The sequence below is a fragment of the Bos indicus x Bos taurus genome, chromosome 8 (genome assembly GCF_003369695.1).
Source record: "Bos indicus x Bos taurus breed Angus x Brahman F1 hybrid chromosome 8, Bos_hybrid_MaternalHap_v2.0, whole genome shotgun sequence".
Taxonomy (NCBI): domain Eukaryota; kingdom Metazoa; phylum Chordata; class Mammalia; order Artiodactyla; family Bovidae; genus Bos; species Bos indicus x Bos taurus.
The window spans coordinates 57,293,461-57,320,208 of NC_040083.1; the positions used below are offsets into that span (position 1 = coordinate 57,293,461).

The 26,748-nt window shown below is 43.8% G+C and overlaps 1 protein-coding gene across 9 annotated transcripts in view; it reads right to left on the minus strand.

The window, feature by feature from the left end:
• Positions 1 to 26,748, minus strand: part of TLE1 (TLE family member 1, transcriptional corepressor) — a 92,929-nt gene that overhangs the window by 9,437 nt on the left and 56,744 nt on the right. For 4 of the 9 annotated variants that reach the window (XM_027549539.1, XM_027549535.1, XM_027549540.1 and 1 more), the window contains exons 9-14: positions 24,190 to 24,306; positions 20,700 to 20,753; positions 20,053 to 20,205; positions 18,492 to 18,636; positions 17,246 to 17,436; positions 15,752 to 15,828 (exon numbers count right to left, since the gene is read on the minus strand). In XM_027549539.1, coding sequence (XP_027405340.1) covers positions 15,752 to 15,828; positions 17,246 to 17,436; positions 18,492 to 18,636; positions 20,053 to 20,205; positions 20,700 to 20,753; positions 24,190 to 24,306 — 737 coding nt within the window. The remainder of the gene's footprint in view (positions 1 to 15,751; positions 15,829 to 17,245; positions 17,437 to 18,491; positions 18,637 to 20,052; positions 20,206 to 20,699; positions 20,754 to 24,189; positions 24,307 to 26,748) is intronic. The other 5 variants (XM_027549544.1, XM_027549543.1, XM_027549538.1 and 2 more) reach the window with 3 other exon arrangements.

Here is a 26,748-nt window from a genome sequence, read left to right on the forward strand (position 1 = left end):
ATTTTATAAAGATTTTTAAATTGTGCTTTATTTCATAAAATAAATTCCTTCAAAAGAACACTAAATGTACTTCCAAATTACCATAAAATTCCTCCTTCTATGTACCTAGTATAATTGTATGATTTCTTAGTACAATTTAAAATGATTATTTTTGATGCTTAAGATGAAGCCCTTACGAGCTCATAATAATTACACATGGTACAGTATATTTCAAAATCAACAAACAAAAACAGCTTTCTAAATGTACCAGTTTAATGTTTGGACTTAAAACTCTTCTGCATAATTGACATAAAATAATAAAAGAGAATGTCTTAAGTTAAATAAAGACTTCAAGTTTCCTCCTCAACTACCTCCCTGTCTACTTTGGCCACAAAACACAGTTTTATCAAAGGTAGCAAAGCTCCCAGTAAAAGATGACTCCTCTCAGCTTTGCTCTGGCCAGGTATGCCCACGTTCTGTCTGATGAGATGTAGGCAGAAGCTGCTGGGTAGCACTTAGTTCATAACCTAAAAGAAAGGGAATCTGGGGGATATGGAAACTGTCTGTACTTTCCATACAATTTTGCTGTTAGCCTAAAATTGCTCTAAAAAATAAGTTTATTAATTAAAAAAAAAAGAAAGAAAAAGAATTTAAAAAGAGGGAAGGGAGTGTGCCTTCTCTCTTCTTTCCCTCTTTTCTGCTAACTGAACTATAAGCATGATGACTGGAGCTTCCGTAGCCTTTTTGGGTCACAACATGACTTTGAAGATGGAAATCAGTTGCTGAGGGGCACAAAACAAAATGATAGGGTGCACAAACCCTGATGACACTATGGGGCTGCGACACCTGCCCTGGGCTGACAGCCAGTATCTTTTATGGGAGAGGGAAATGAACTTCTATGTTTTTTTGGCTATTATTTTCTTCCCTGTTAAAAACAGACAAATACCTGTATTTAGTTAATACCTAATCCCAATGTTGGCACCCCACTCCAGTACTCTTGCCTGGAGAATCCCATGGACAGAGGAGCCTGGAAGGCTGCAGTCCGTGGGGTCGCTGAGGGTTGGACACGACCGAGCGACTTCACTTTCACTTTCACTAATCCCAATGTACACTTGTTTCTAAACCAAAATCTTAAAGCATATTTTTTCTTTAACAATCTAATCTCTTAAACTCCAAGCACTAATATATTACAGATACTATAAAATCTCTACAAAGTAAAGACCCTGTAGGGGATGGAAGAAATAGGAGTGATAATATTTCCCACCCACATCTGAACTAGGCACTTTGAAGCCCACCGCTTTCACTTTCTTCTTATTCAGAGCATCACTTGGTAATCTAGAAGTGCAACATTAAACCTCTATAAGTCCGAACACATAAACAACAAACGAAGTATGTAGGGTTTTCTCCTTCCCATAACGCTCTGGGGTAAGTCTGGGCTCCTTCTGGAACTTATCATTGGCACCTTGAAGTCCCTTAACAGATTCTAAAGACCATGGGTATTAAATATAGAACTTAAATTTTCATTTCAATGCTAACTCAAAGTTTGAAAAATAACTAAGCATGCACAAAACTGAAAACTGATACAAGATATCAGGTTTCTACCTGCTTGCACATAAAACCCATATAACTTCCTTGAAAGTTATGAAAGCTTGAAAATAAAATATCTGTCCTTATTTTTCTTCTATAAAAACAAAGTATCAAATATATGAAAAGATTTCTCCTTAGACTCTAAGAATCTTAGAGTACAAAAAGGCAAAAGGAATCTTAGATATGTTATCTCCTGGCAAACTGGTTCCAATAACTAATATTAAATGGCTATTTGGCCCAAATCCTTAACATTACCCTTAATTTGAATGACAGAATACACATGATGGGAACTGCACAGAATGTCATAGGAAATAAATATGCAAATAAAACAATTATAGATCAAGGCACTTATGTCACTAGACCACTAAATCTGTATTTTTTAATTGAAATCTAATATAGCATTATGTAAGTTACAGGCATATAACATGAGTCACAACTTTTAAAGGTTATAGTTCATTTATAGTTATTGTAAAATATTGGCTATATTCTGTGTTGTACAAAATATCCTCGTAGCTTATTTTACACATAATAGTTGTGTCTCCCTACCCCATTTGTCCCTCCTCGCTTTCCTCTCCCCACTGATAACCACTAGTTTGTTCCTACATCAGTTAGTCTGTTTCTTTTTTATTATTAAATCTTCTATTTTTTAGCCCACAGTATCCTTTGGTGTTGTTAGTCCTTATCAGGTCCACATGATGTTTCAATACATGCACGTTAGAATTAGTTGAACCTATGCCATTTATTCTGGAGAAGGCAATGGCACCCCACTCCAGTACTCTTGCCTGGAAAATCCCATGGACGGAGGAGCCTAGTAGACTGCAGTCCATGGGGTCACTAAGAGTCGGACACGACTGAGTGACTTCACTTTCACTTTTCACTTTCATGCATTGGAGAAGGAAATGGCAACCCACTCCAGTGTTCTTACCTGGAGAATCCCAGGGACAGGGGAGCCTGGTGGGCTGCTGTCTATGGCGTCGCACAGAGTCGGACACGACTGAAGCGACTTAGCAGCAGCATGCCATTTATTACAGGGTATTTGGGGTTGGAATCAAAAAGCATTGTATTACTGCCCTTGAAGATAAGACCACAAGAGTTGGGGTTGAAGTCTATCTACATTCCAACTTATGTGACCCAAATACCAGGCACCACAATCTAGGTCTGAAGATGACACATGAACGGTGGTCAACATGGGGAGAAAACTTGCTTCTTAGAGCTTTCTGTAATTTCTAAAGAGTTACGGCAGATGTGAGGGTTAGCTTTTCTTTTTGCCATAAATCAAGGTGGGCACTTCCAGGTAGGCAGTTTCTATCAGGTGCCATTTTAGCAATTCTGGATTTTTCAGTTCAGTTCAGCTCAGTTCAGTTGCTCAGTCGTGTCTAACTCTTTGCAACCCCATGAATTGCAGCACACCAGGCCTCCCTGTCCATCACCAACTCCCGGGGTTCACTCAGACTCACATCTATCAAGTCGGTGATGCCATCCAGCCATCTCATCCTCTGTCGTCCCCTTCTCCTCCTGCTCCCAATCCCTCCCAGCATCAGAATCTTTTCCAATGAGTCAACTCTTCACATCAGATGGCCAAAGTACTGGAGTTTCAGCTTTAGCATCATTCCTTCCAAACAACACCCAGGGCTGATCTCCTTTAGAATGGACTGGTTGGATCTCCTTGCAGTCCAAGGGACTCTCAAGAGTCTTCTCCAATACCACAGTTCAAAGGCATCAATTCTTCAGCGCTCAGCTTTCTTCACAGTCCAACTCTCACATCCATACATGACCACTGGAAAAACCATAGCCTTGACTAGATGGACCTTTGTTGGCAAAGTAACGTCTCTGCTTTTGAATATGCTATCTAGGTTGGTCATAACTTTCCTTCCAAGGAGTAAGCGTCTTTTAATTTCATGGTTGCAGTCACCATCTGTAGTGATTTTGGAGCCCAGAAAAAAAAAGTCTGACACTGTTTCCCCATCTATTTCCCATGAAGTAATGGAACCAGATGCCATGATCTTAGTTTTCTGAATGTTGAGCTTTAAGCCAACTTTTTCACTCTCCTTTTTCACTTTCATCAAGAGGCTTTTTAGTTCCTCTTCAGTTTCTGTCATAAGGGTGGTGCCAATCTGCATATCTGAGGTTATTGATATTTCTCCCAGTAATCTGGATTTTTAGGGGAAGGAAATTTTATCTGCTTCCCCTGGAACTCGGCTTATTATAGAGTTAAATGTTCCAGATTAAAACAGATGCACAAAGTACAGACGGAGAGCTGTATGCTTATCTTTGGAAGATACCCACCTCTCTCCCAGGTGTCCTCTTCTTTAAACCACACAGGAGGTCTGTGATCATCATACTTAGGCAGTTTTAAAACTGATTCACAGTGCAGTGAACTGCTGCCAGAAGCTGTGAACATTCGTCCATCCCAGGGGAAACCCATACGGATGTTAATACATCAGTCACAGGGGGCCTCAGAGGAAGCTGGTGCTGCCCGCTGTGCTGGAGAGCCTAATCAAATGAACAGACCCCAACGAGGCACAGAGCAGGTGTGGCTCACAGAGGGAAAGATGGAAAGGAAAACCAGGGAAGCAAATGAAACAGCTTGGAATCTGTTATTCACCTCCAGGAAGAACATGAGTGTCTTTGAGAAAGCCCACTTCAATGGCACATCCTAACAATGTTGACAAGGTCCCAGAAGTAAACTTTGCCTTTTACTGACTGAGAAACTAGGAAAAGTAAGATCAATTAGGAGTGGGTATTTATAAATAGATAGTGTACATTTATAAATACTTCTCATGCCTGAATTTAGAAAGAGACCAGCCACAAAAGAATGCATATGGCATGACCGCATTTATAGAAGTTCACACACAGGCAGGATTTACCTCTGGTATTAGAAGTTGGGGTGGTGGCTCCCCTTGAGACTGGAAGAGGCATAGATAAGGTTTCTTGGGTGCTCTTTGTGCAAGTCACTGGGCTATACACACGTGATTTGTGTACTTTCCTATACATGTGCCTCTATTTTTAATGCTTGGATTCATGGGAGGGAGGCTCAAGAGGGAGGGGACCTGTGGCAGAAACCAACACAATATTGTAATTATCCTCCAATTAAAAATAAAATTAAAAAAAAATAACTTGGATTTGTTTATTCAAGAAAAAGAGGAGGGGCTTTCCTGGTGGCTCAGTGGCAAAGAATCCACCTGCTGATGCAGGGGACACAGGAAGAGCCTATGTGCCGCAGCACAACCAAGCCCGTGAGCCTGAACTACCTGAGCATGAGCACCTAGAGGCTGTGCTCAGTGACAAGAAAAACCACTGCAATGAGAAGCCTGAACACGGAAACTAGACAGCAGCCCCCACTCGCCACAACTGAAGAAGGCCCACACACACCAACGAAGATCCAGCACAGCCAAAAACGAAGAAAGAAATCTTTAAAAAGAAAGAAAGAGGGAAGAGGAGGACTCCTGACCACTGTAGGCTGGGTCCACAGCCAGGTTGACAGCCCAGACCCTGGATTTAAAGGGACATGAGCTTCAGGGGCCCCAGTTCACAGCCTCATAGACTATGGTCTTCCTAAGGGGCTTAACTACCTGCAGCCTATTACGTATCTGTTTCCTGATCGACAAGATAGAAATAATAATGAAACATAAGGGCCTCAGGGATGGTAGTAAGGAAAAAAAGGGCCAGCAGCTGCAAAAGTGCAAAACACTTAACACTGTGCTTGACACCTGCAGGGGCCTTCAGGAAATGACAGCGTAGATACTAAATACCCATGACTTAAAAAGAGGAAAGTGAGGCGATGTTGAATCCAGGGCTCTTATCTTGACCAGAGGACAAGTGTGACAGCCAGGAATGCGGAAAGGGAGGAAGGTGTGGGGTGGGAGCCAGGAAAGCTTGTGGTGATGGCGAGGCCAGGAAAACCAGGATACCCATAAATCCTAAAAGGCTATGTGGGGAGACAGCACAGGCAAAGACGAGTGGAGGATGTTTGGAGAAAGCACTGTGGCCAACTGCGGGGTGGAAATGAGGAGCCTTGGGTGGTGGGGCCCGGTTAGGGGCCATCTACCCACACCCCAGAGCCTCAGAGCTGAGTCCCCAGACCCGGCTGTCTGAATCAAGCACTTGCAGATCAGGATCTAATTCTGAAATCTGGTGGCAGAACTGAACAGAAAAAGGCCCACTGGACATCACAGATTTAAAACCTGAATGAAACTGAACTCTTTTGGAACCAGGGACTCTTTACTCCTGGGGCACACAGCAGAGATGGAGGCACCCTGAGTCCCTGCAGGTGCTGCAAACTGGGAAATGGCAGCGTGTTTCCGGGAAGCAGGTGGTTTCCCTAGCAGACTGGCCCCTGTTCATAAAACTACACTGTGTTCCGTAGTCAGTGCTAGAGTTGTGGGCTTGCTGGAAGTAGGCAGGGTCCAGCACACAGTAATGAAGAACCAGGGACCCTGGCGATGAAGGCTGTGGCCAAGACCCTGCTGCCTGTGGACTTGGCCCTCCTGAGCGAGAATTTCTTGCTGTATTAACAGGTATCAAAAAAAAATCTGATCAGATCAAAACCTTCACTCACTTTTTATGGCTCACCAAGCCTTCACAATTGAGTGCCTATGAGCTTCAGTTCATATGACCATCTTGTAGCCTAAATTCCTAGCCGTGTGGCACAACAGGCCATTCCCCTAAAATATCGCACACTGTCACATCCCCACATAGTGCACAAACTGTTCCCTCCTGCTTGGAATAGCACTGCCTCCCCTTCAGTGCACGTCTCCTCCCCACTCTCGCGGCTTGCCTCGACTCCCCAGGTGCCATGAGTCCCTTCCCAGTGCCCTGATTCAATATAAATCGGTATCATGCTGGGGACGACTGCCCACAGTTATATCTGTCTCATTCCCGAGTCCTCTGGGGACAGGCGGGATGACTGCACCAGCGAGCATACAGCTGGTGCTCAGTAGAAGAATCCGAATGTCTCAACTCATTAATTGCTACCTAATCACTTACGAATCGAGGCATGAAAGACTGCTCCAGTAAGGAAAGTGAGCTACAGAAAGGTGGGGAGTCCACTTGGGCTCTGCCAGCCAACTTTCCCATAAAACTTATACTAAATGTGCCTAGGAGGTGGTTTCTCAAAGGGGAGAGGTAGTCCCAGAGATACAGAGCTGATGAAGAGCAGAACAAGAGGCAATGAGAACAACAGTAACTGTGAAATCCACAGGCCACCCCATCAGCAGAACCTGGTGGATGAGAGACCCCTCAGACATCAGCTGTGGCGGAAGTTGCCGTGGGTCACGTGTGACAAGCTGGTTCCTGAGTCTGGGTACTGAAGAGCATACGGTGAAGCTTAGGAAGTGAGGGGACCCAGGCCAGAGTTTCAGTTTAGTCACTAGTGAGATGTGGAGACCATATAGAAGTTATCTGGGTTGCATTTCCCTATTTTTACAGCGTGCTGTGACAAAACATACCCTGTAAATGTGACTGCTGAGGTGTGGGGGGAATGATGTCATGTGGGAAAGTACTTGCAGGAAAGTAGGAAGCATTATATAGATTCAACCTTTGGTTCCCATGTCACAGGAGACAGCTCGCCATCCCTTCTTATTTACAGAGGAGGGAAAGCAGGACAAGAGAGCATGCATAACAGGTTCAACTCAGCTCATACAAAGGAGGGGCCAGCCAATCACAGAAGTGGGGCTCTAACCTCTACTTCACTTCCAAGTCACCACCTTTGACACTCTCGCCTCAAGAGGGATTGTGGGGCCCACCAGGATGGAGACACCTTCCTTACACAAAAAGAGAACACCAGGCATCATCCACGTGCTTCATGAAGGAGCCCTGAGGGCTGAGGGCTGTGGCATCTAGCTCATTCTAAGACAGATGAGAACAATGTTAAGTTATGATCTTGGATGATGCTCCCAGCCACAAGAACTAGTAGAGTGAAGGTGGTGGCTGGGGCTGTTGGGATGTGGACTCATAAGAAAATCAGAGCCATATTATTCTAAGATTCAGAGGGGGGGAAGTCCTCAGGTATATAATTCATCTACTAATGATAAAAATCTTTCTTTGCCAATCTAACAAGCTCTACCTTTAATTTTTTTTTTAGGGTCTGCATGCCTAGCTTATAACATCTGTTAAATCCTTTACTTCTTTCACAGGATTTTCTCAGTTTGGCCTCTGAGCATCCTCCCAAACAGTAAACATGCAGATCAAGGTGCAGTCCTCACCCCACTTGAAGATAGCATTTCTACATCAATGGAGGGCTTTAGTAACAAAATACAAATAGAGGACATTAAACTATTAAGATGGGAGACTTTTCCCCTTATTTAGTTGAATACACAGCTATCCTCATATTTTAAAAAGGGGAATGCAGAACTTCTTAAAATAGATATAAAAAAAATTACTAGACAAAGTAATGAAGAAGAGATGGTCTAGCTGATACACCAGAAGTTCTCTGATCAAAGTCTGCATTTATGATTCTAAGGCCCTACTTTCTCCATCAATTAAATTTTTCCAAACTGTAAATGTGCTGGGGCAGCAACAGGGCTCCTATGCAGGACAAGATACAAACCAAGAGACACGTGGACAAAAAGTAAGACAAAGACAAGTTTAAAATACAGCCACTTCAAAGCTCCATTTAAAAGTCCTAGCAAAGGAACCAATCACTGCAGGTAAATAGCAGCATTCACTTAAGAGATAAGACAAGCTATGTCTAGTAAGCTGAAAGCCATTTCTGAAGAGGTAAAAAGGGAGAGAAAAGGAAGGGACGATTGTCCAGCAGCTAAACATAACTCAGATCAAAAGGAAAGGACTTACACTTCAATATAAACCTAAGAAATTAGGGACACAGTCCTAGACCATTCAAAGGTAGAAAAAGAGAAGTTAAACTCAAACACACATGGTGACAATATAGCACAAAATAAGCATGTTCCTTTATGCACTTAATAGACAAAAAAAAAAAAACAAATATCATAATAAGTAAAAAAGGGCAGGGGCTGAATTGATTTCCAAATCCACTAAATAAACCAAGTGTGGAATCTAGACATGGTCAGCACAGGGATCAGAAGCAAGATCAGGAATGGACAGGAGGGAGAGGGGACTGGCCACAAAAACGTTTTCTCAGCTAGAAGCTGGATGGCCTTTTTCAATGCTGCAAAACATATTTTCTTAAGAGGCAATTTTACCCCAAATGTAGTTTAGATTTTCTCTTCCCATTAGGCTGCAACTCCAAAAAGGTAGTTTAGAAGGTTTATTTAAACACTAAACAAGTGGGTGGAAGATTTCTCAATTACACGTCTAGCATTAAAACACAGGGTGAGGGAACTTGGAACTTAGCTGGAATCTTGAGTCAAACTATTATTAGTGTGAGTTACAACTGACCTCTAGATGTTACTGTATGAGGCAAGTAGACCTTGGCCCCAAGTATTTGTGGGGAGGAAAGCGGTGCCCTTAGGCCAGGAAAAAAACATCTTGAGAGGAGGGAGGCACAAAGTATAACAAAGATGTCAATCTGTCTAAACTTCTTCTAGGTTTCTTTTTTTATCAGTGAGCTCCACAGAGTTCAGGGAATAAATTTCCTAAAACTCAAAGTAAGTTCAAATTAAGTCGACAAAACGCAACAATTAAATTTCGCCTTGAGGATTTGGAAACACAGTGAGAGCAACCGCTTATAAATCAGCATTGCATGTCTCTAAAATGCAAACTGCATTCTCCCTTGGAAAAGGATGAATCATACGGCCTTACACAATCCTGGGCTCATCCCCCACCTTGTCAACGCGGCAAGTATTTGTTTACTGGCTATCAAGGCTCAAGGGGACAAGAGGACTTCAGAAGCTTTAATTGTAGTGGGGAAGAAGCAAATAGAGACAGGACTTGTACACATGGTTATAATTCAAGGCCAAAGTGTGGAAAGTGTCACAAGACTTACAAGGGGCTGGTGGAGAGAGATCATATGTGGGACAGGCATCAGCAAAGGCTTCTGGGAGGTGGCAGCAGCCTGAAGTGGTCTTTAAATTAAAGAAAATATTTCTGCAGGAACAGGTAGAGACAAGTTAGAGAGGAAGTTGCTCCAAGTAGGAGGAGAGCCATTCACGGAATACAAGGTTATCCCATTCAGCCAGAGCATGAGATGCAATGCATATGGGACATGAGGCTGGAAAAACAAGCTGAGGTGACTCTATCAGAGGGATTACATCAGGAGATTATATGCACCTTTTGCAGATTTCTGAGCAAGAAACAGATAAGATCAGATAAATATTTCATTACAGAAAACTCTTGCCACAATCTTGGTGAGGATTTTAAAAAATAATAAGACTGGGTAAAATGGAAAGCATCAAACCTAAAGTCTGAGTACAGATGTAAGAAATGGGATGATGCCTTCAACAAAAAGAAGTCAAGAGAAGTCAGAAGTGGGAGAGAGAGAAAAATGTCCAGGTTGGTTGGGAAAGCTACTGAGATCTTAGATCACGCTGACACCAGAACAAGTACAGAATAGTGGCAATGTCATGCTCTTTGATAAGAAACAATGAAAGGCCACAGGGCCTTTGCATATGCTGGTTTCTCTACCTAGAGGCTTCTGCCCTTCCCCTTCAAACTCTTCAAGAATTTTCCCTTAACCCTCCAAATGGGATCAGGCTTTCAGAGTTTCAGAAAACAATACTCCTCTATCACAGTTCTTGTTATTGTTGTTCAGTTGCTAAGTCATGTCTGACTCTTCGAGACCCCATGGACTATTGACTATAGCACAACAGGCTCCTCAGTCCTTCACTATCTCCCTGAGTTTGCTCAGATTCATGTCCAATGAGTTGGTGATGCTATCTAATCTTATCCTCTGCCACCCCCTTTTCCTTTTGCATTCCATCTTTCCCAGCATTAGAGTCTTTTCCAATGAGTCAGCCCTTAGCACCAGGTGGCCAAAGTACTGGAGCTTCAGCTTCAGCATCAGTCCTTCCAATGAATATTCAGGGTTGATTTCCTTAGGATAGACTGGTTTGATCTCCTTGCAGTCCAAATGACTCTCAAGAGTCCTCTCCAGCACCACAATCCAAAAGTATCAATTCTTTGGCACTCAGCTTTCTTTATGGTCCAACTCTCACATTCATACATGACTACTGGAAAAACTATAGTTTTGACTATATGGACCTTTGTTGGCAAAGTGATGTCCCTGCTTTTTCAAATGCACTCTAGGTTTGTCATAGCTTTCCTTCCAAGGAGCAAGCATCTTTTAATTTCATGGCTGCGGTCACCATCCACAGTGATTTTGGAGCCCAAGAAAATAAAATCTGTAACTGTTTCCACTTTTTTCCCCTTCTATTTGTCATGAAGTAACGGGACTGGCTGCCCTGATCTTAGTTTTTTGAATGTTGAGTTTCAAGCCTCTTTTAACTTCAGCAAGAGGCAATTTAGTTCCTCTTCGCTTTCTGCCACTAGAGTGGTATCATCTGCATATCTGAGGTTGTTGATATTTCTCCCGGCAATCTTGATCCCAGCTTGTGATTCATCCTGCCCAACATTTCGCATGATGTACTCTGCATAGAAGTTAAATAAGCACGATGACAATATACAGCCTTGTTGTACTCCTTTCCCAATTTTGAACCAGCCAGTTCTTCCATGTAACTTTCTAACTGTTGCTATTTGACCTGCATACAGGTTTCTCAAGAGATAGGTAAAGCAGTCTGGTACTCCCATCCCTTTAAGAATTTTCCAGTTTGTTGTGATCCACACAGTCAAAGGATTTAGTGTACTCAATGAAGCAGAAGTAGATATTTTTCTGGAATTCCCTTGCTTTTTCTATGACCCAATGAATACTGGCAATTTGATCTATGGTTCCTCTGACTTTTTTAAACTCAGCTACTAGAAATGGAAGTTCTTGATTCAAGTACTGCTGAAGCCTAGCTTGAAGGATTTTGAGTATAACCTTGGTAGCATGAAATGAGCATAATTGTATGGTAGTTTGAATATTCTTTGGCACTGTCTTTCTTTGGGACTGGAATGAAAACTGACCTTTTCCAGTCCTGTGGTCATGGTTGAGTTTTCCAAATTTGCTGAGCAAATATTGAGTGCCGCACTTTCGCAGCATCATCTTTTAGGATTTTAAATAGCTCAGATGGAATTCCATCACTTTCACTAGCTTTGTTCATAGTAATGCTTCCTAAGGCCCACTTGACTTCACACTCCAGGGTATCTGGCTCTAGGTAAGTGACCACACCATTGTGGCTATTCAGGTCATTAAGACCTTTTTTGTGTAGTTTTTTTTCTGTGTATTCTTCCTACTTCTTCATAATCTCTTCTGCTTCTGTTCGATTCTTGCCATTCCTGTCCTTTACTGTGCCCATCTTTGCATGAAATGTTCCCTTTATATTTCCAATTTTCTTGAAGAGATCTCTAGCCTTTCCCATTCTATTGTTTTCCTCTATTTCTTTGCACTGTTCCTTTAAGAAGCCTTTCTTATCTCTCCCTGCTACTCTCTGGAACTCTGCATTCAGTTGGTATATCTTTCCCTGTCTCCCCTGCCTTTCACATCTCTTCTTTTCTCAGCTATTTGTAAAGCCTCCTCAGACAACCACTTTGCCTTCTTGCATTTCTTTTTCTTTCGGATGATTTTGGTCACTGATTTCTGTACAATGTCATGAACCTCTGTCCATAGTTCTTTAGGCACTCCATCTACCAGATCTAATCCCTTGAAACTATTTGTCATCTCCACTGTATAATCATAAGGGATTTGACTTAGGTCATACCTGACTGGTATGGTATGGTCACAGCTACCTCAATTTAATTACACATTTATTTTTGTGATTACTTGATTAAAACCATCTCCCCATCATCAGGCTGTGAGCTCCCAATAGGGTCCTCTAGCCTATTCAGCAAATTTGGATGACATCTGTAGAAGACAGGAAAGGAAGTGGAGTGACTGACAGATGGCCTAGGAACCTGAAATCATATCCCATAAATCAAGGCTGAAGCTACAGACACACTCAGCTGGAAGACACACGTGGTGGAGAGATGGTGGTCTCCAAAGATCTCAAGAGCTGTCTGTCTTGAGAAGGCTGGATTAGTGGAGCACTGTGTGGTCCCAGGGAGTGGATAAGAACAGGATTGACAGGTAAAAGCTCCAGGGAGACAGAGTTCAACTCAAGGGCTCAAAGAGTTTTCAAAGGGCCAGGGAAAATGAGCTGATATCACTAGAGAATCAGTCAGAGATGCTCAGACACTTGGTGAGGCCATTATAGGAAACTTGAACCACAGATGAGCATTCACACTAGAGGCACTTCTAAGGTCCCTCCAACCCTAAATGAACTCTCCCGGCTGTACCACACCTGCCCGTGAATTGTCAAGCTGCTTCTCTGTGCTGGGAGCCTGCTGTCCCCTATACCTGCAACAGCCCACCCTCCCAGCCCCCTCTGCCCAGCTCTGCCCTATCCTCTTGAGTGAACTTCAGCTTTCTGCATATCTACCCTACCCCAAGGAAGCCGTTACCAACTCTGTCACTCTTTACCTGTCTGTCTATCACCATTGTTCTGCCTTCACAGCACTCAGCACTTGTCACAAACGTAACTCAAGTATTTACTGTTTCTTTAAGGTCCACCCAACATCAGTAGCCACCCCCAGAGATGGGATGACCAACACTGTCTTTCCTGGAGCCTGCTGGGTACCTAACACACAGTTCTCCATCAAACATCTACAAAGAGCTTCCATTTGCCCTTTCCAATTATTATTTCCATTGGAATTTCTCAGAGAAAGACACTGGAAAATTTTTACCACTTTGTTCACCCTCCCCTAGACATGGTGGCTTGTCACCATTACTCTTATGAGCCTCAGACGGCACTGCTCAGTGTGGTTGGCAAACATTCACTGCTGCCCCTGGTGAGGTGCCCACTCTCCCAGAGACTTTTACCCAGCAACTCAAGTCAACTCACGACTGCTGTCTCTTGTAATAAAACCCTGGGACTGGTATTTTGTATCTTTTCCTCCTTACTCATCTTTATCTATCTTTTACAGGAGTCTCAATCTTTGTCATTTCAGGGAAAAACTGGTCTGTCATCATAGTTGGTTTGAACAGCACTGCCTCGGGCAGTATGACTTTACTAAACGATGAGAACAGTATGTCTTCTCAAACTAATTAATGGATTAATACATGGAGTAAGACTGCATAGCCCAGATCCTGGACAGTGGGCAAGTTCATTTTTCCCTCTGCTACCAATTAATTTGATCTTCCTCCCATAATATCTTAAAAGAGAATACCTTAATCTTGAAAGAGAATCCAAAAAATATCTTAACTGTTTTAGAAAGCAGTGACACCTCTGATCCACAGACCAGTGCCCTTTTTGATCAAGGGGAGAAAACCACTGTTACATGAGTCTCACAGCTTTGCCTCTCAGTCCGCTGTTGCGGTCTGAGCCGTGAACACGGGGAGTCCAAGGTGCTGGCAAGTCAAGAACATGACTCTTTTGGCTCTAAGAAGCATGTTCACTGAAAGTATAAACTTGGTGTCTAACTGCACACACAACTGTTAGGAACTGGGTCTGAGTTAACCATCCCTCATACCAGCCTTCAGGACCAACTCTATGGCTGTCAGCTCTGCCCACCTCCAGTCTCCTTCCTCACATCTCACATCCAGGGTGGGGTCTTGGGCACACCCTCCACAGCTCTGACTGCAGAAACTGGCTTTCCCTAATGGTTAGTTGAACTTGGCCTTAGTTACCTAATATTTCTCTGAAGATTTATCAGTTACTATTAATGACTGTCTCTTAGCTCAACAGTACTCATGTGCCCCTTATCCACTCACCAGGCAGAAGGACACATGACAGCTAGCTACTCTGCCAGCAACCACAGGTAAGAAATACCGATGGGCACCCTGAGGCCTTCCTAAGAAAGCACAACATAGTAGTTCACAGGTCAGTAGTTCACTGAAGCCTTTCAGTCAGAAGAGATCTACCAGCCAAGAAAGTATTTGCAACACTGCCCCGCTTCCCAGTTCTGCTCTTCCCTGGGCCAAGATGTCACTGTAAATTCTTAACGTCTCTACTAGTTCCTAATACAAACCAAAGCTTCAGTTCATCATGAGTCAAATTATCATGAAATAGATATCAAAATGCAGGAAAAGAGGAGCAGTGCGAATCTGCCTTCTAAAAGCAGGTGATAGAGTAAGGATTCCCGTCTTCTGAAGCAAGGCTGCAATAAAAACCACACAAGGATGACCAAGTAGTCGAACGGACCACTCAAAATAATGCAGTATGCAACAGACATGTAAGTAACAGCTGAATGCAACCGTTTGAAAGTGAAGGGTATAAGCAAAACAAAAACAAAAACAAAAAAAACTGAAGGCCTGTGACATGCACCTCTTTTGGGAGGAAAAAAAAAAAATCAGTGAATTGGAACCAGCTTTCTGCCATCTTCTACCTAGGGAAACAAGAGTGTTTGCTGAGAAGACAGACAGACTCTGGTACTTCAAGCTTGCTTTGTACAAAAATGAAGAACTTTAGGAATTATTTGAAATCACATTTCTAATTACTAACATATTATGGAAAACAGGTGGTTTTCAGTGACCCTGGAAGAATAACCCACAGGGCTTTTCAAATTCTGAATGCTCTTTTGCCCTTTAACCTACCTCTCACTGCTTCCCATCATGCCATATTACACTTTATAATCCTGGCTCTCCCAGAGGAAGGCACCCAGCAAAACTTTACTGGAGTGCCGGGGGGGTGGGGGTGGGGGGCGGAACTCCCCCACCTTTCACACAACTCTTGCTTCCACCAAAATAAGGAAGAGGTAGCACTGAGCTGGGTAAGGAAATAGCACATTTCATTTTTCTGAGACTTCAAGTCTGTGACAGCTTACTGCCCACAACACAGTTCTGTGGGAAACCTCCAACAGGCACCCTCTAACCCAGGGGCAAGGCAGAGCAGCTTTCTGAGGAAGGGTCAAGCAAGGGGGACCGACCATCCCTGGTTCTCACCTCCCTCCTTGGCCCTGTCTCCAACAGCTTCTCTCCAGAAATAACTAAATGCATGAGATCACCCACAGTGAGAAGACAGAGGCATGACACCTACCCAGTGTCTATTTATAGAAAGTGTTAACACTCCTCAGGAAAAGACAGTGGAAATCTCCTTGGAAACGCCCAAGCCTGTGCTCCCTTTGGAATTCTAGTGCACTGATACCTGTGACTAAATAACCGCCTTTAAAACAGAACCCAAGAGTTAGAGGTACTTACGGCTTCCCCCCGGGGATTCCTGCCAGGTTTGGAGGGATCGTTGGTACACGCATGTGAGGGGGAGGATCAAACCCAACCTGGGAACAGAATAAGGCATAAGACTCAGTTTATGCAGGGTAGGCACTTTTGTGACACCACTAAAAACTTTTTACTAGAAACTCAGAAATCCCCAAAGCAACAGAAACAGGGACACGTGTTAACATTTCCCAAAAGAAAAATTATAATGCAAGAAATAATACAGCCTTCACTAAATACCACAAGACACACTTCTTTTTTGGGAGGTAGGATGGCACAGGATCCATCTGTGTATTGAGAACCAGCTTCCCATGGTAAATACGTCCTGTGGACTTAGGATGTTCTGCCTGTTCAAACAAGTACAAAGAACATACGCTGTCTGAGCCCAGGACAACGTGACTATCAACTTCAGCACTATTGACGTTTTGGGCCAGATAATTCTTGGCTGGGGGCTGGCCTGGAATGGCAGGATAATTAGCAGCATCACTGGCCTCTACCCTCTAAGTGCCCATAGCAACCCCCCAGTTCTGATGAACAAAAGTGTCTCCAGATACAATCGAATGTCCCAAGGAGGCAAAATCACCTCCAGTTTCATGCCACTGGTCTAAGTCAATGCTTAGAAATTCACACATGGACTCTCTTTTTTGTGCACCTAGTCCCTCGGCTGCCCCCTTTGCTTTAAATGATCTTGCCCTCCACTACACAGCCTTTCCTAGGAGTAAAAAGGAAGGGGAAAACGATGCACTTTAATATCATCTCCAGTTATTGGAGGTAATGAAGAAGGGAGAGGAGAGAAATGCACATGCCATATTTCAAACAGTCAACAGAAATGATTTGGGGACTTTCATTTGCTATGAGTTATAATTTAGTCCCTTTTCCTGATGCAATCAAGGACCACACGGTCAACTTTTTCCTTTACTCAAAGTTCTATCTCTTCCTGGTCAAGCAGGAGTCATTTACAGGGTGGGAGAAGGCAGACGAGAAGGAGACCCTGCCCCACAACTTCAGTCCCTCTGTGTTTCTCCCTGTTGAGCTGAGATAACCGCTTACGCCAAAGTCATGCAATTGGGTTTAAAGAATAATATAAGCACGGAAAGAGAAAATAACGGCTTCTCAAATATTTTTTCCTAAGAATTAAAGAGGAGAAAAAAAAAATGTCAAGAAACGAATGAAAAGGCTTCTGTGAGCTACTTGAGTCATTTCATCGCCTTCCAGAGGAAAAAAAAATCTACCTTGGTGGGAGAAAACCAGATGTCCCCTGAACCACGGAAGGAGCTCCTAAACACTGCCTTTTTTCATCCACAAAAACAGTAAAACAAAAAGTGTTTGGCCTTAACTTAATGAAGCGGCACGTTGATGAAGGTGGACAAGAAGAAGCAGTGAAGACACTGGGTCTTTGTCTGCAGGTGTGGGGGCTGCCAGCCGCTGGCGCTCCGCAGGTCCCCACCCACACCCTTCCTCAGTCCCTGCTATCCTCACCATTGGGGAGCGCCCATAAGCCACCACGGCGGCAGCGGCCGCAGCTGCACTCATCTGCGGTGACATGTTGTGGAGGCTGGCGTAGGCGGCGCTGGGGCTGGTCAGCTCACCATTCATGCCTGCGTGGGGCACCATCCCAAATGGTGCGGGGTATGGGCCGGGCACCGCCAGGGGTGTCCTCAGGCCAGCTGCTGCAAGGAAGCACAAGCCACAGTGACTCACCTGGCCACTCAAAGCAGCCTGATCATCAATTTCAGGGCCCTCTTCAGTGCCTCCTGTTATAGAGATGGAGGGAAGGCTGGGGGTGTGGGGGGTGAGGGGTGGGGTGTGGGGGTCTAGGGGGCTGTTGGGAGGGGAAGGTATCACCTCCAATTCCTACATAGGGTCCTGGTCCCTTCTTCCCTACAGCTGAACTCCTCTCCAGGAGAGAATGGACTCCAAGGGGAGCACTGCCCACACATTTCCCCCTGTACCTCCACTTGACAACACTGGGAAACCAGGAGAATTAAGCAGCATTATTGTACCTAATTGACAGAAAGCACCACCTTCTGACTTAAACTCAGAACGTTTTCCTGATAAAAATCCATAATTCTTCCTTCAGCTTGAACTTTCCATTTCTGGTACCAATTTCAAATAAAAACCTGATCCTAGATTTATGTAAACAAGAGCACAGGTTTAGGAGGAATATTCTGGGGCCTCTTTACCGCCTGGTCCAGGGTATTACATTCTCCCTTTCCCAGGGAGGAAGATATAGTTAAAAGTTATGAGTTTGCTCAGGGGCTGGAGTCTCAGTGAAACCCTCCCAATTTCTCCTGGAAGAGAGACCACTGATTCCTAAGGGATGTACCAGCAGAACACTGGCCAACTAAAGCACACAAGAAACACACTTGGGCCGGCCAGACCGGCTGTTTCAGTCAACATTAGCAATCTCAGACACACAATGATAGTTTGGTAAGGAGCTTACGCGCGGAATAATTATCAGAAACTTTATTGAAGTCCTTGGGATTTGGATTATTTGGAAATAAAAGAAAAGCCAAATGTAAACAGTCGGAGACTGAACAGGGTACAGCTGCTGAAACCCAAGGACAAACATCTGTTTCTTATCACAGCTTTTCAGAGATAAGCAGGAGGGAGGCAGGCAGAAAGCACCTCTCATATTCACGGGGAAATGCACAATGAGATGAACAGACAAATCAAGTTGGGAAAGAGAAAAACAAAACACAGCCCACGAGAGGCAATGCCTTACCCGCTTGGTTGACAAGGGGGTCCATGGCTGGAGGCTTGCCGAGGCCTGGACGGAGTCCTGGAGTGGCGCTGGTGCCCGGCGTTGGCATGTCACTCCGAGGCGTCGGTGTGCTGGATTTCAGCACAGGCGTGCTGGCTTTCTCATGCTGGTATCATTAAACAAATTAAATGAGTATTATTTTTAATCCAAGCCATATTACACAATTTATCACAACAGCAGCTGGAACACTGGGCACCTTCTAGCTACTCCCTCGGCCAATTTTCATAAATCCACACAATGTTGACAGCATTAACTTGTGAGTGAGAAATGTTGACCTTTCCTCTTCCTGCCAGAATTAAAACTCTAGCTAGAGACACAGAACATGATCACACGCCTTCCTCCGCAGATTTTATTTTAAAAAGTATTTTTCCATCAGGCTTGTGGACTTCGGATCTAGTCCAAGTAAGAATGATGACCACCCAGAGGAAAGTTCTAGGTCACTCAGAAACAAATGCCTCCATCATCGAGAATATCAGAGGGAGGAACCCCCTTACCAACCTTTCCACCCTTGCCTTTTGGTGGCAGTGGGATTGAGACTGACAGAGAGAGACAGCTGAGCCATCAGCTTGATGAGAAGCAAACTAGCATTTCAGAGGCAAAAGCCCTAGAACTAGCCCTGTCATTTTAAGAGATGTACCTAAAAAAAATAACTCTTTGGCATTCAGCAGCAGCACCCATTTGCCTACATAAACAGTGCGGACCCACTAGTGCAAGAGGCCTTCGGCAGTCAAGATGGTAACAGGGTCACAGGGCACCTTCTTCTGCATCTCAACCTTTCGTGTCCTTTTAGCCAGTCTGAGAAGTGCTCTGGGATAGCAAAGAACATAGGCTAGACAGACCCCAGCTCTTTCTGGCCTGGGAGTCCATGTGCTGTGTAAACTTGGCAGGCTCCTCAAGCTTGCCAACTTGAGGCCTGCCCCCCCATCAGTGAAATGGGATAATGCCTTGAGGGACCACACAGGGATTAACTGCAGGGTTGTTATGGTGCAGTTATGGTGAGTGGAGAGATGAGACACTCCACAATGTCTGGTGAATGACTGAGAGCATGAATGGGCCTGATACCACCCTCATCCCTCCCCACGTCCAGGTTACCTCTGGTGCCACCTTGAGTACATCACCATTTGCCCAGTAACCCGGTCACAACATGACCTGACAGGACGGGTCAGTCTAAAACCAGGGGAAATGCACCGCTTAAGAAAGTGAAGGACTTCATAGGACCTAAGGCATTCAAACCATTTGTCAAGTAAGAAGTTTCAGAGAGTCTGTGCCACAGACACATCCCCCAAGAAAGCAGGCAATAGGCACGGAAGCTTATCTTGCTTAACCATGGCCCAGAAGAGATGACCCAGTGGGAAAAAGGAATCACCCAGGGACAGAGAACAGAACCATGAGTTTCACTTTAAAACCCTTAAAAATATAACTCAGTCATTAAAAACCCCATATTTCAAATACATTAGGGAACCTCTGGTTCCCCAAGAAAACCGAACTGCTAAATAGGCAAGTGACAGTTCTTATGACCTACCAAGCTCATTTCTTTGGATTTCAAAGAAGTGGAACTTCCCGAGGAGGCAGTGGACGCCGGGCTGCTGGAGGCGTCTTTCTTCAGCAGGCGGGTTTTGTCAATCCCATTTTCCCTGGGTGAATGGGCGGGGCTTGCGCGGGGAGATGAGGGGTCCTCCAGAAGCACAAGCAAAGGTCTCATGATTTCACTCACAACAGATGGATCTTTCCCTTTACACACTCTGTTTCCATACCAATTCTCCAAATTAAAGGAGAGTGCTCAAAGTCCTTGAGATTTGGGCGATTTGAGGGCATGCACCTAATATTGTTGTTACAATGAACAGGATGGTGTCTGCAAGCACACCGGTGGAGACACTGTAAAGAAAAAAATCTAGAAACAACTGTGTCTCCCCTCATGCTCACCTACTTTGCCCAGAGGGCACAGGATAGAAAGGAGCACCAGACACCAACTTAGGAATCCAAAATGGTTAGGGAGACCGATTATTTTTTTAAAGAAACCAGTTTGTGTTGCTTTTAGACCATTACTGCTCTATGAACACTCAGTAAATTCTTAATGTGTAAAGTTGCAAAAGACCAACATACGTTGGCTCCACGTCCTTTCTCTCACAAGTTGCTCTAAAAATAAAGTTTGATGAAGAGAATGGTTACCTCATTAGAAACATCCACAACTAAGTTGTCATCGCTTTTGTCACCATCGCTATCCTGAAAAAAAAAAAGAGATTTTAATGCCATTTACTAAAGGGATTGAGGCTCAATGAAATACCTATAGTTCTTGGTAGCAGACAGACTAGAAAATGACCTGGGACATGCCTACAGGGTCCCTTACAGAATGCCCGCCCTGGTAACTAAGATCACCTTCTACCCTTCTCATCTGACCCAGGGAGGTGCAGAGCCCCAGGCAGGAACTCTGTTGCAATAGCACACCAGCCATACAGTCACAGTGTGTATACAGGTGATGGCATCCTGTAAAACTTGGCACACAGTAAAGACTCAATAAATGTTTGCAACAGCTCAATCTCTTATAATCCAAAAACTACATGTCCCTCTTTAAGAGATCTTTCCCCAATGGATTTCAAACTAAGAACACAATTTCATACCATTGCTTTTATATGTATCACCTTGAAGGCTGTCAACAATTCTAGTGTTCATGGGCAATTCATAATTACAAAGACAAATTTGGACCTTGTTCCCATGGGGTTACTAATTACTACAAAAAAAGTTATATAAAGCAAAAAAATAAATAAAGCAAAAATAAAGTACAAACAACAAAGCTAAGTACTGGCTGAAATAACTACCTAGATCTAATCTAACCTCACACTGGCTCTTTAGCAATCAACTTGGAATATTCTTGTGATGGAAGGAAGATAGGATGGCAGTATCTGGAGGGCACTGGCATCCTACAGTAGAGCTTTTATGGTCTTGACATGAAGCCATAAAATTGGCTCATCAGAGGAAACTCCATGGTTGCACTGAATTTGAAAAAGCTTCAGAAAAAAGCTGTTCAATTTAATAACGTGATCACTCTTACATCAAGTTCAGGGCAGGCTGAAGAAGCCCTGAACTAAGGTTAAGAAGCTTTCTTAGCCAAAAGGCCTATGCTCTTTAGTTCACAGTCATACAATCGACATACAAAAAAACAGGTTATCGCAAATGGGCCCTAATTCTCAAAAAGGAGCAGGCCCCGGGTTTATGATCTACACAGTTCTTATACTGATGTCATTGTCAAATAAGAATACACTAATAATGCCTGAGAAATATCAGTATAAGTGCAAACCCATTAACTTTCTGTGGACCCCAAGTCCAGCTAGAAAGACACCCCCAACTCTAAATTCACATCTTAAATGTTTTATCTAGTCATACCTAAAGTGTTATACGAGGGAGACCCAATTGACTTTCTTCAATAATGTGTGACTAGATATGCTTTAGTCATAGTTATAAAAATCCCATGCAATTCACTAGCAATATCAAGAAATTACAACCAATGAGGAAGCCTGGGTAATTTAAAATAAGTCTGTTGAAAGAAGTATTTTTTCATGCAATAAAAGAAAAAATACTAAAAAAAATGTGCTTTCTCTTAACAAAGCCCACAGAAAATCACAAACGTTTTCAGGTACTAAGAAACCCAAGGTATGGGAATTCCCTGGTGGTCCAGCAGTTAGTACTCCACCCTTTCGCTGCAGGGGGCACGGATTTGATCCCTCTTCAGGGAACTAAGATTCGCATGCTGCACAGTGCAGCCAACCAAAACAACAACAACAACAAAAAACACTGATTAAAAGAAAGAAAGAAAGGAACCCAGGTGACAGTGACAAAATACAAGCTGAAGGGGTTTCCCTTTAGGAAAAAAAAGTAGGAAAATAAAAAAGGTTAATGTAATGTACAGACCAACTGGTAAGAAGTAGCAGACAATTCATTTATTTAAAATGGAACTGTGAAGTGCATCCCTAAGTAGTCTGAAATGTAAATGTTAGCTTTGTATCGGATCATCCCCCAAATATAAACCTTCACAGTACAGTACATATCTGTCATCAAACATCTAAGGTCTGAGTCCTTTGCTCCACCTTCTCCAACATCATCTCAATACATTGCCCTCAACTACCAATACAACTAGACACAGCTAATAGCAGCAGGTTACGAAAAAGTCATGTAGAGCCACGGATTCTACATCACTCACTACTAAATAATTTATCCACACGAGCCTTGCACAGAGCAACTTAGAATTGTATCATTGGCAAGTGTGCAAATTTCGGTATGTCATGGCTGACGAACAATCAATGTCATATATAAAAGTATCTGTGTGCAACACAAGTGCTGGGCAAAAGATAAGGGGCAAATACATACTAAAAAGGCTTGGGCTGGGGTGGGGAGATCAACAATTTGGGTTCTTAGAGTATTATTATGGAACAAAGTAGGTACCACTATTCTGCGCCAAAACATCCAATCCTAGGCTCTTGCTTTGGGAATCCTAGCATGGTTACCAAGAGCATGGATTCTAGAGTCAGGCTGTCTCCAGGCTCTGCTACTAACGCTGGCCTTGGGCCAATCACTTAAAAGCTCTGTGCTGCAGTTCCTTTATCTATGAAATGGAGGGATGGTACCAAATACACAGGGTGGTTTTGAGAGTTAAGTGAAACAAGCCACACAGAAGGATACAGTACCTGGCACTACCTTGAGGTGCTGCTCAAGAACTGTTACCCATTTCTAAACACTACATTAGCCCTCAGCTTGTGCCAGCTAGCAGGAGACAGAGGCCTAGCGTGGAAACCTCTGCACAGCAGCCAGCTGGAGGTGGACACGTTCTCCTCCAGGGGCAACCGGGAATGGCTCAACTCACCCTCTGCTCTCACACTTCTGATAATGTGTCCATCCTGAAATAGAAACTCACGGACACACAAGGAATGACAAGGTATCTGTCAGATGCAATGTTTATGACCCCGAGACCACAGTCAATGGCCATTTGGCTTGGTTTGCTCTCCTCATGAATGTGGTTTTAGCCAGATCTGAATCAAGAGTCCTCATATCGAGCTGTGTGGTCTCATCTGTAGGGTTTGAACAAGATGCCCCCAGTGTTTCTTCCATTTTTACCACGGACTTTTATCACTGCACCACTCGCTGCAGCAGAGGACAGACTCTGACTTAAGGCCTAATTTGGACCTGAATCTATTACCACAGTGGCATCCAAGAAGGCAGCTGGTGACACCAAATTCTCATCCTCATTATCTCAGCACGACAGGGTACCAAATTTTGCAAGGCCTGGGACAAAATGAAAATACAGGCCCTGGCTCAAAAATTGAGCATTTAAAGATGGTGGAGAGCAGAGGATGAAACTAAGGGTGAGACAGGTTCCTTTTAAGAGCAGGGCCAGCGCAGCTGGCTCAGACCACACACCATGAAGCTAGTCCTACATTTCTGTATCCCCTCTTATGAATAACTGCAGAAGAAAGCCCAAAATTTAATACTGAGCCTAGAAGATACATAATTTACAGCTCTAGAGGGAAATAATATCCTACAATGTAAGAATCTATCCTCTTGATACATTATTTTAAGGTATGTGAAATTATCAGATCTTTAATAGACTCACTTAGAAGGTGAGCAAGAAGACAAACAAAATATTATTTCAAGCCCTTTATTTACTTACATAGTGGCTGGAGTCCTTATCGTCCACCTTTCTTTTTTTGATGTCATTAGAAAACTCGGGTCCATTTCTGCGTTTATCTGTGCCTCTTAGACTGTCTGGGACCAAGAGGGAATTACTCTGCAAGGCCAAAAAAAAAAAAAAAATTAATCACAGATTTCTTCCCAAGTCTTTCTGTACACATGAAAACCCAACCTGGATGTGACAGCCGATTTGGAAAAGTGATACCTACATAGCCTTTCATTCCATTTAATTCGTCTCATCTGAGGACGTAGATGGCAAACATTTATAGAGATTTAAGCACTTAAAAGGGAGACCCTGATTATGCAATCAAGCCATCCAAAGCCTCGTGGATCCTTCTGGCCCTACTCACTTAAACTGCTCCTCTGTTCTGTTTGTTCTTAAGAGAAATGGGAACCTGCTGTTTATATGTGGATGTGTTTTTATTCTTTCCCACTGAGACTCCCTGGTCTGGAATACGAATGTCTATGAGCAAAACCTGAGATCACTCTATTAGACGTATTCTGTCACTGTAAGAGTCAATGTGGGCCTTTCTAAAAAGACACAAAGAGAGCGGGTGGGATTAACAGCATGCTTTCCTAAAAGGCAAATCACATTTTCCACAGTCACAATGAAGGAACTCTTTTGAATTCTTTTAATTTATTGTTGAAAATAAGATTTGGTGTTCCTTGCCAAGAGCACTGAAATTTAAGACCCAAAGCAGGAATTCCAGCCAGTGAATCTTCAACAGCAAGGCCAGCTCCCACACACAAAAGCAGGAACAAGGACTAATCTTTTCCACAAACCACACAGGATACTTTCCTTCACATGTGCTGAGTATGAACTGCTGACCCAAAGAAAACAGGCATTTTAGATATTTGAGGGTCACATGACACGATCTGACATCCCTTCAATTCCCATCTCCCCTTGGGCTAAAGCATCAGAACATGTTACAATGAGTTCTTTTAAGTGTGGGATTAGCATATGCAAGAGGGCAATTTGTTCAGTGATGTGTTACTGCCTTGAACAATGCTGAACTGGCTGTGCAAAAACTTCCTTTCTCAAAGCCCAGATAACCCCAATTTCTGAAAAATGCTGGAGAACTCAGTCCGCGGCCAACAAACAGTGATGCTACCTTTCTAAGCTGCAATTTAAAATACAAAGGGGCTTGGGAAAACCTTAAAGTAAGACCACCTCTAATGCAGTAAAAACCAGGAGCAAAATCTTTAAATAAAGGTCCATTTTTAGAGGCCCTGGATGGGTCTTCCGTCCTAACCAGCCCAAGGAAATTAGCCAGGTGGCTTGCTCTCAAACCGCCCCCCTTCTGTGCCCTGTGAAAACTGGGGACCCCACCATGGGAACATTCTCAGCTCAACCACACTCAGGAGGAAATCAAAAGGCATGCTGAAGCCCCTCTGCCCACTTCAGAGGCTGCCTCTGAAGCAGCTGAGCTTTCATTCATGACCGTTCAAGCTCCACAAATGCCGGGAGGCTTACATAAAAAGCAGTGGTAGGAACCAACACTATTCAATATAGAGAAGCTCAGAATAATGTCGCGAGCACAGTGTGGGGCTGAAAGGTGAGCCGGCTGGATCCCTGAACTAATTACCTTGGCAAACGTCTGCTAAAAACTAACCCCTCTGACCCAGACCCATTGCCTGACAGGACGCAGGAGACTTAACAAAACTCCTGTGAAGAGCTAACACACGCACTGGGGAGGGGAGCAGCAGCTTGTGCTCACGTGGAAAAAGTGTCCAAACACGCTTGTCTGTGTTCTAGATTATATCAGCCCCCAAGTCTCTTCCTCCAGACTCTGACCAGAAGCAGTGAGGGCCAGGCTGCATCATTCTCAACCGGACACCTACGCATGCGCCCAGCAGAACACAGCAGTGTCGGTGTCCACTGGCAATTTTAAAGTCTCTTTCTCCAGGGTCTCCTGAGCAGCTCTCCTGCTATAACTAGCACTGGGCATCCAAACCACTCAGCTACTCAAAGACAGCTTTCTAATGATCTGATTTTTCTCATCAAATGGGACTGTGATCATGAAAGTAAACGACGTACCTTCTAGGAACAACGCAATTTTTGCTAGAAACAATAACATTCCTCTGGCTGGACCCTGGCGAGCTGTGAGGCTTCTGCATTTCCATGTCAGAAGTTAAATTCTCATTCCTGTTTGAGCAGCTTAAGTGAGGCCTATAATCTGAATGAGTTCTGCAAAGCTCTGAAAGTACTTCTAAATTTAGATGGGGTTGGTAATTAGCACTCCTGCTTATCTGAAAATTGGCTCCATTCAGATGGAAGATTGAGACAAGTTACGAAATGAAATGTCTCATCATACCTTTGATGGTATAAAATTGATTCAAAACACGGCAGCAAGGAGTGCGGGCTAGAGAGGCCTGGGACAGCCGCAGTCTGGAGCCAGGGGGTGCCTGGCCCCCGCTGCAGCCCCACCTGTGACAAACCACTTTCTTGTGGTTCCCATGTGCCCTGTTTGCTGTAATTGTCCCCAGCATCTTCGAGCTCTGACACTGCTTTCATTGTTGTTCTTGACTTAAGCAAATA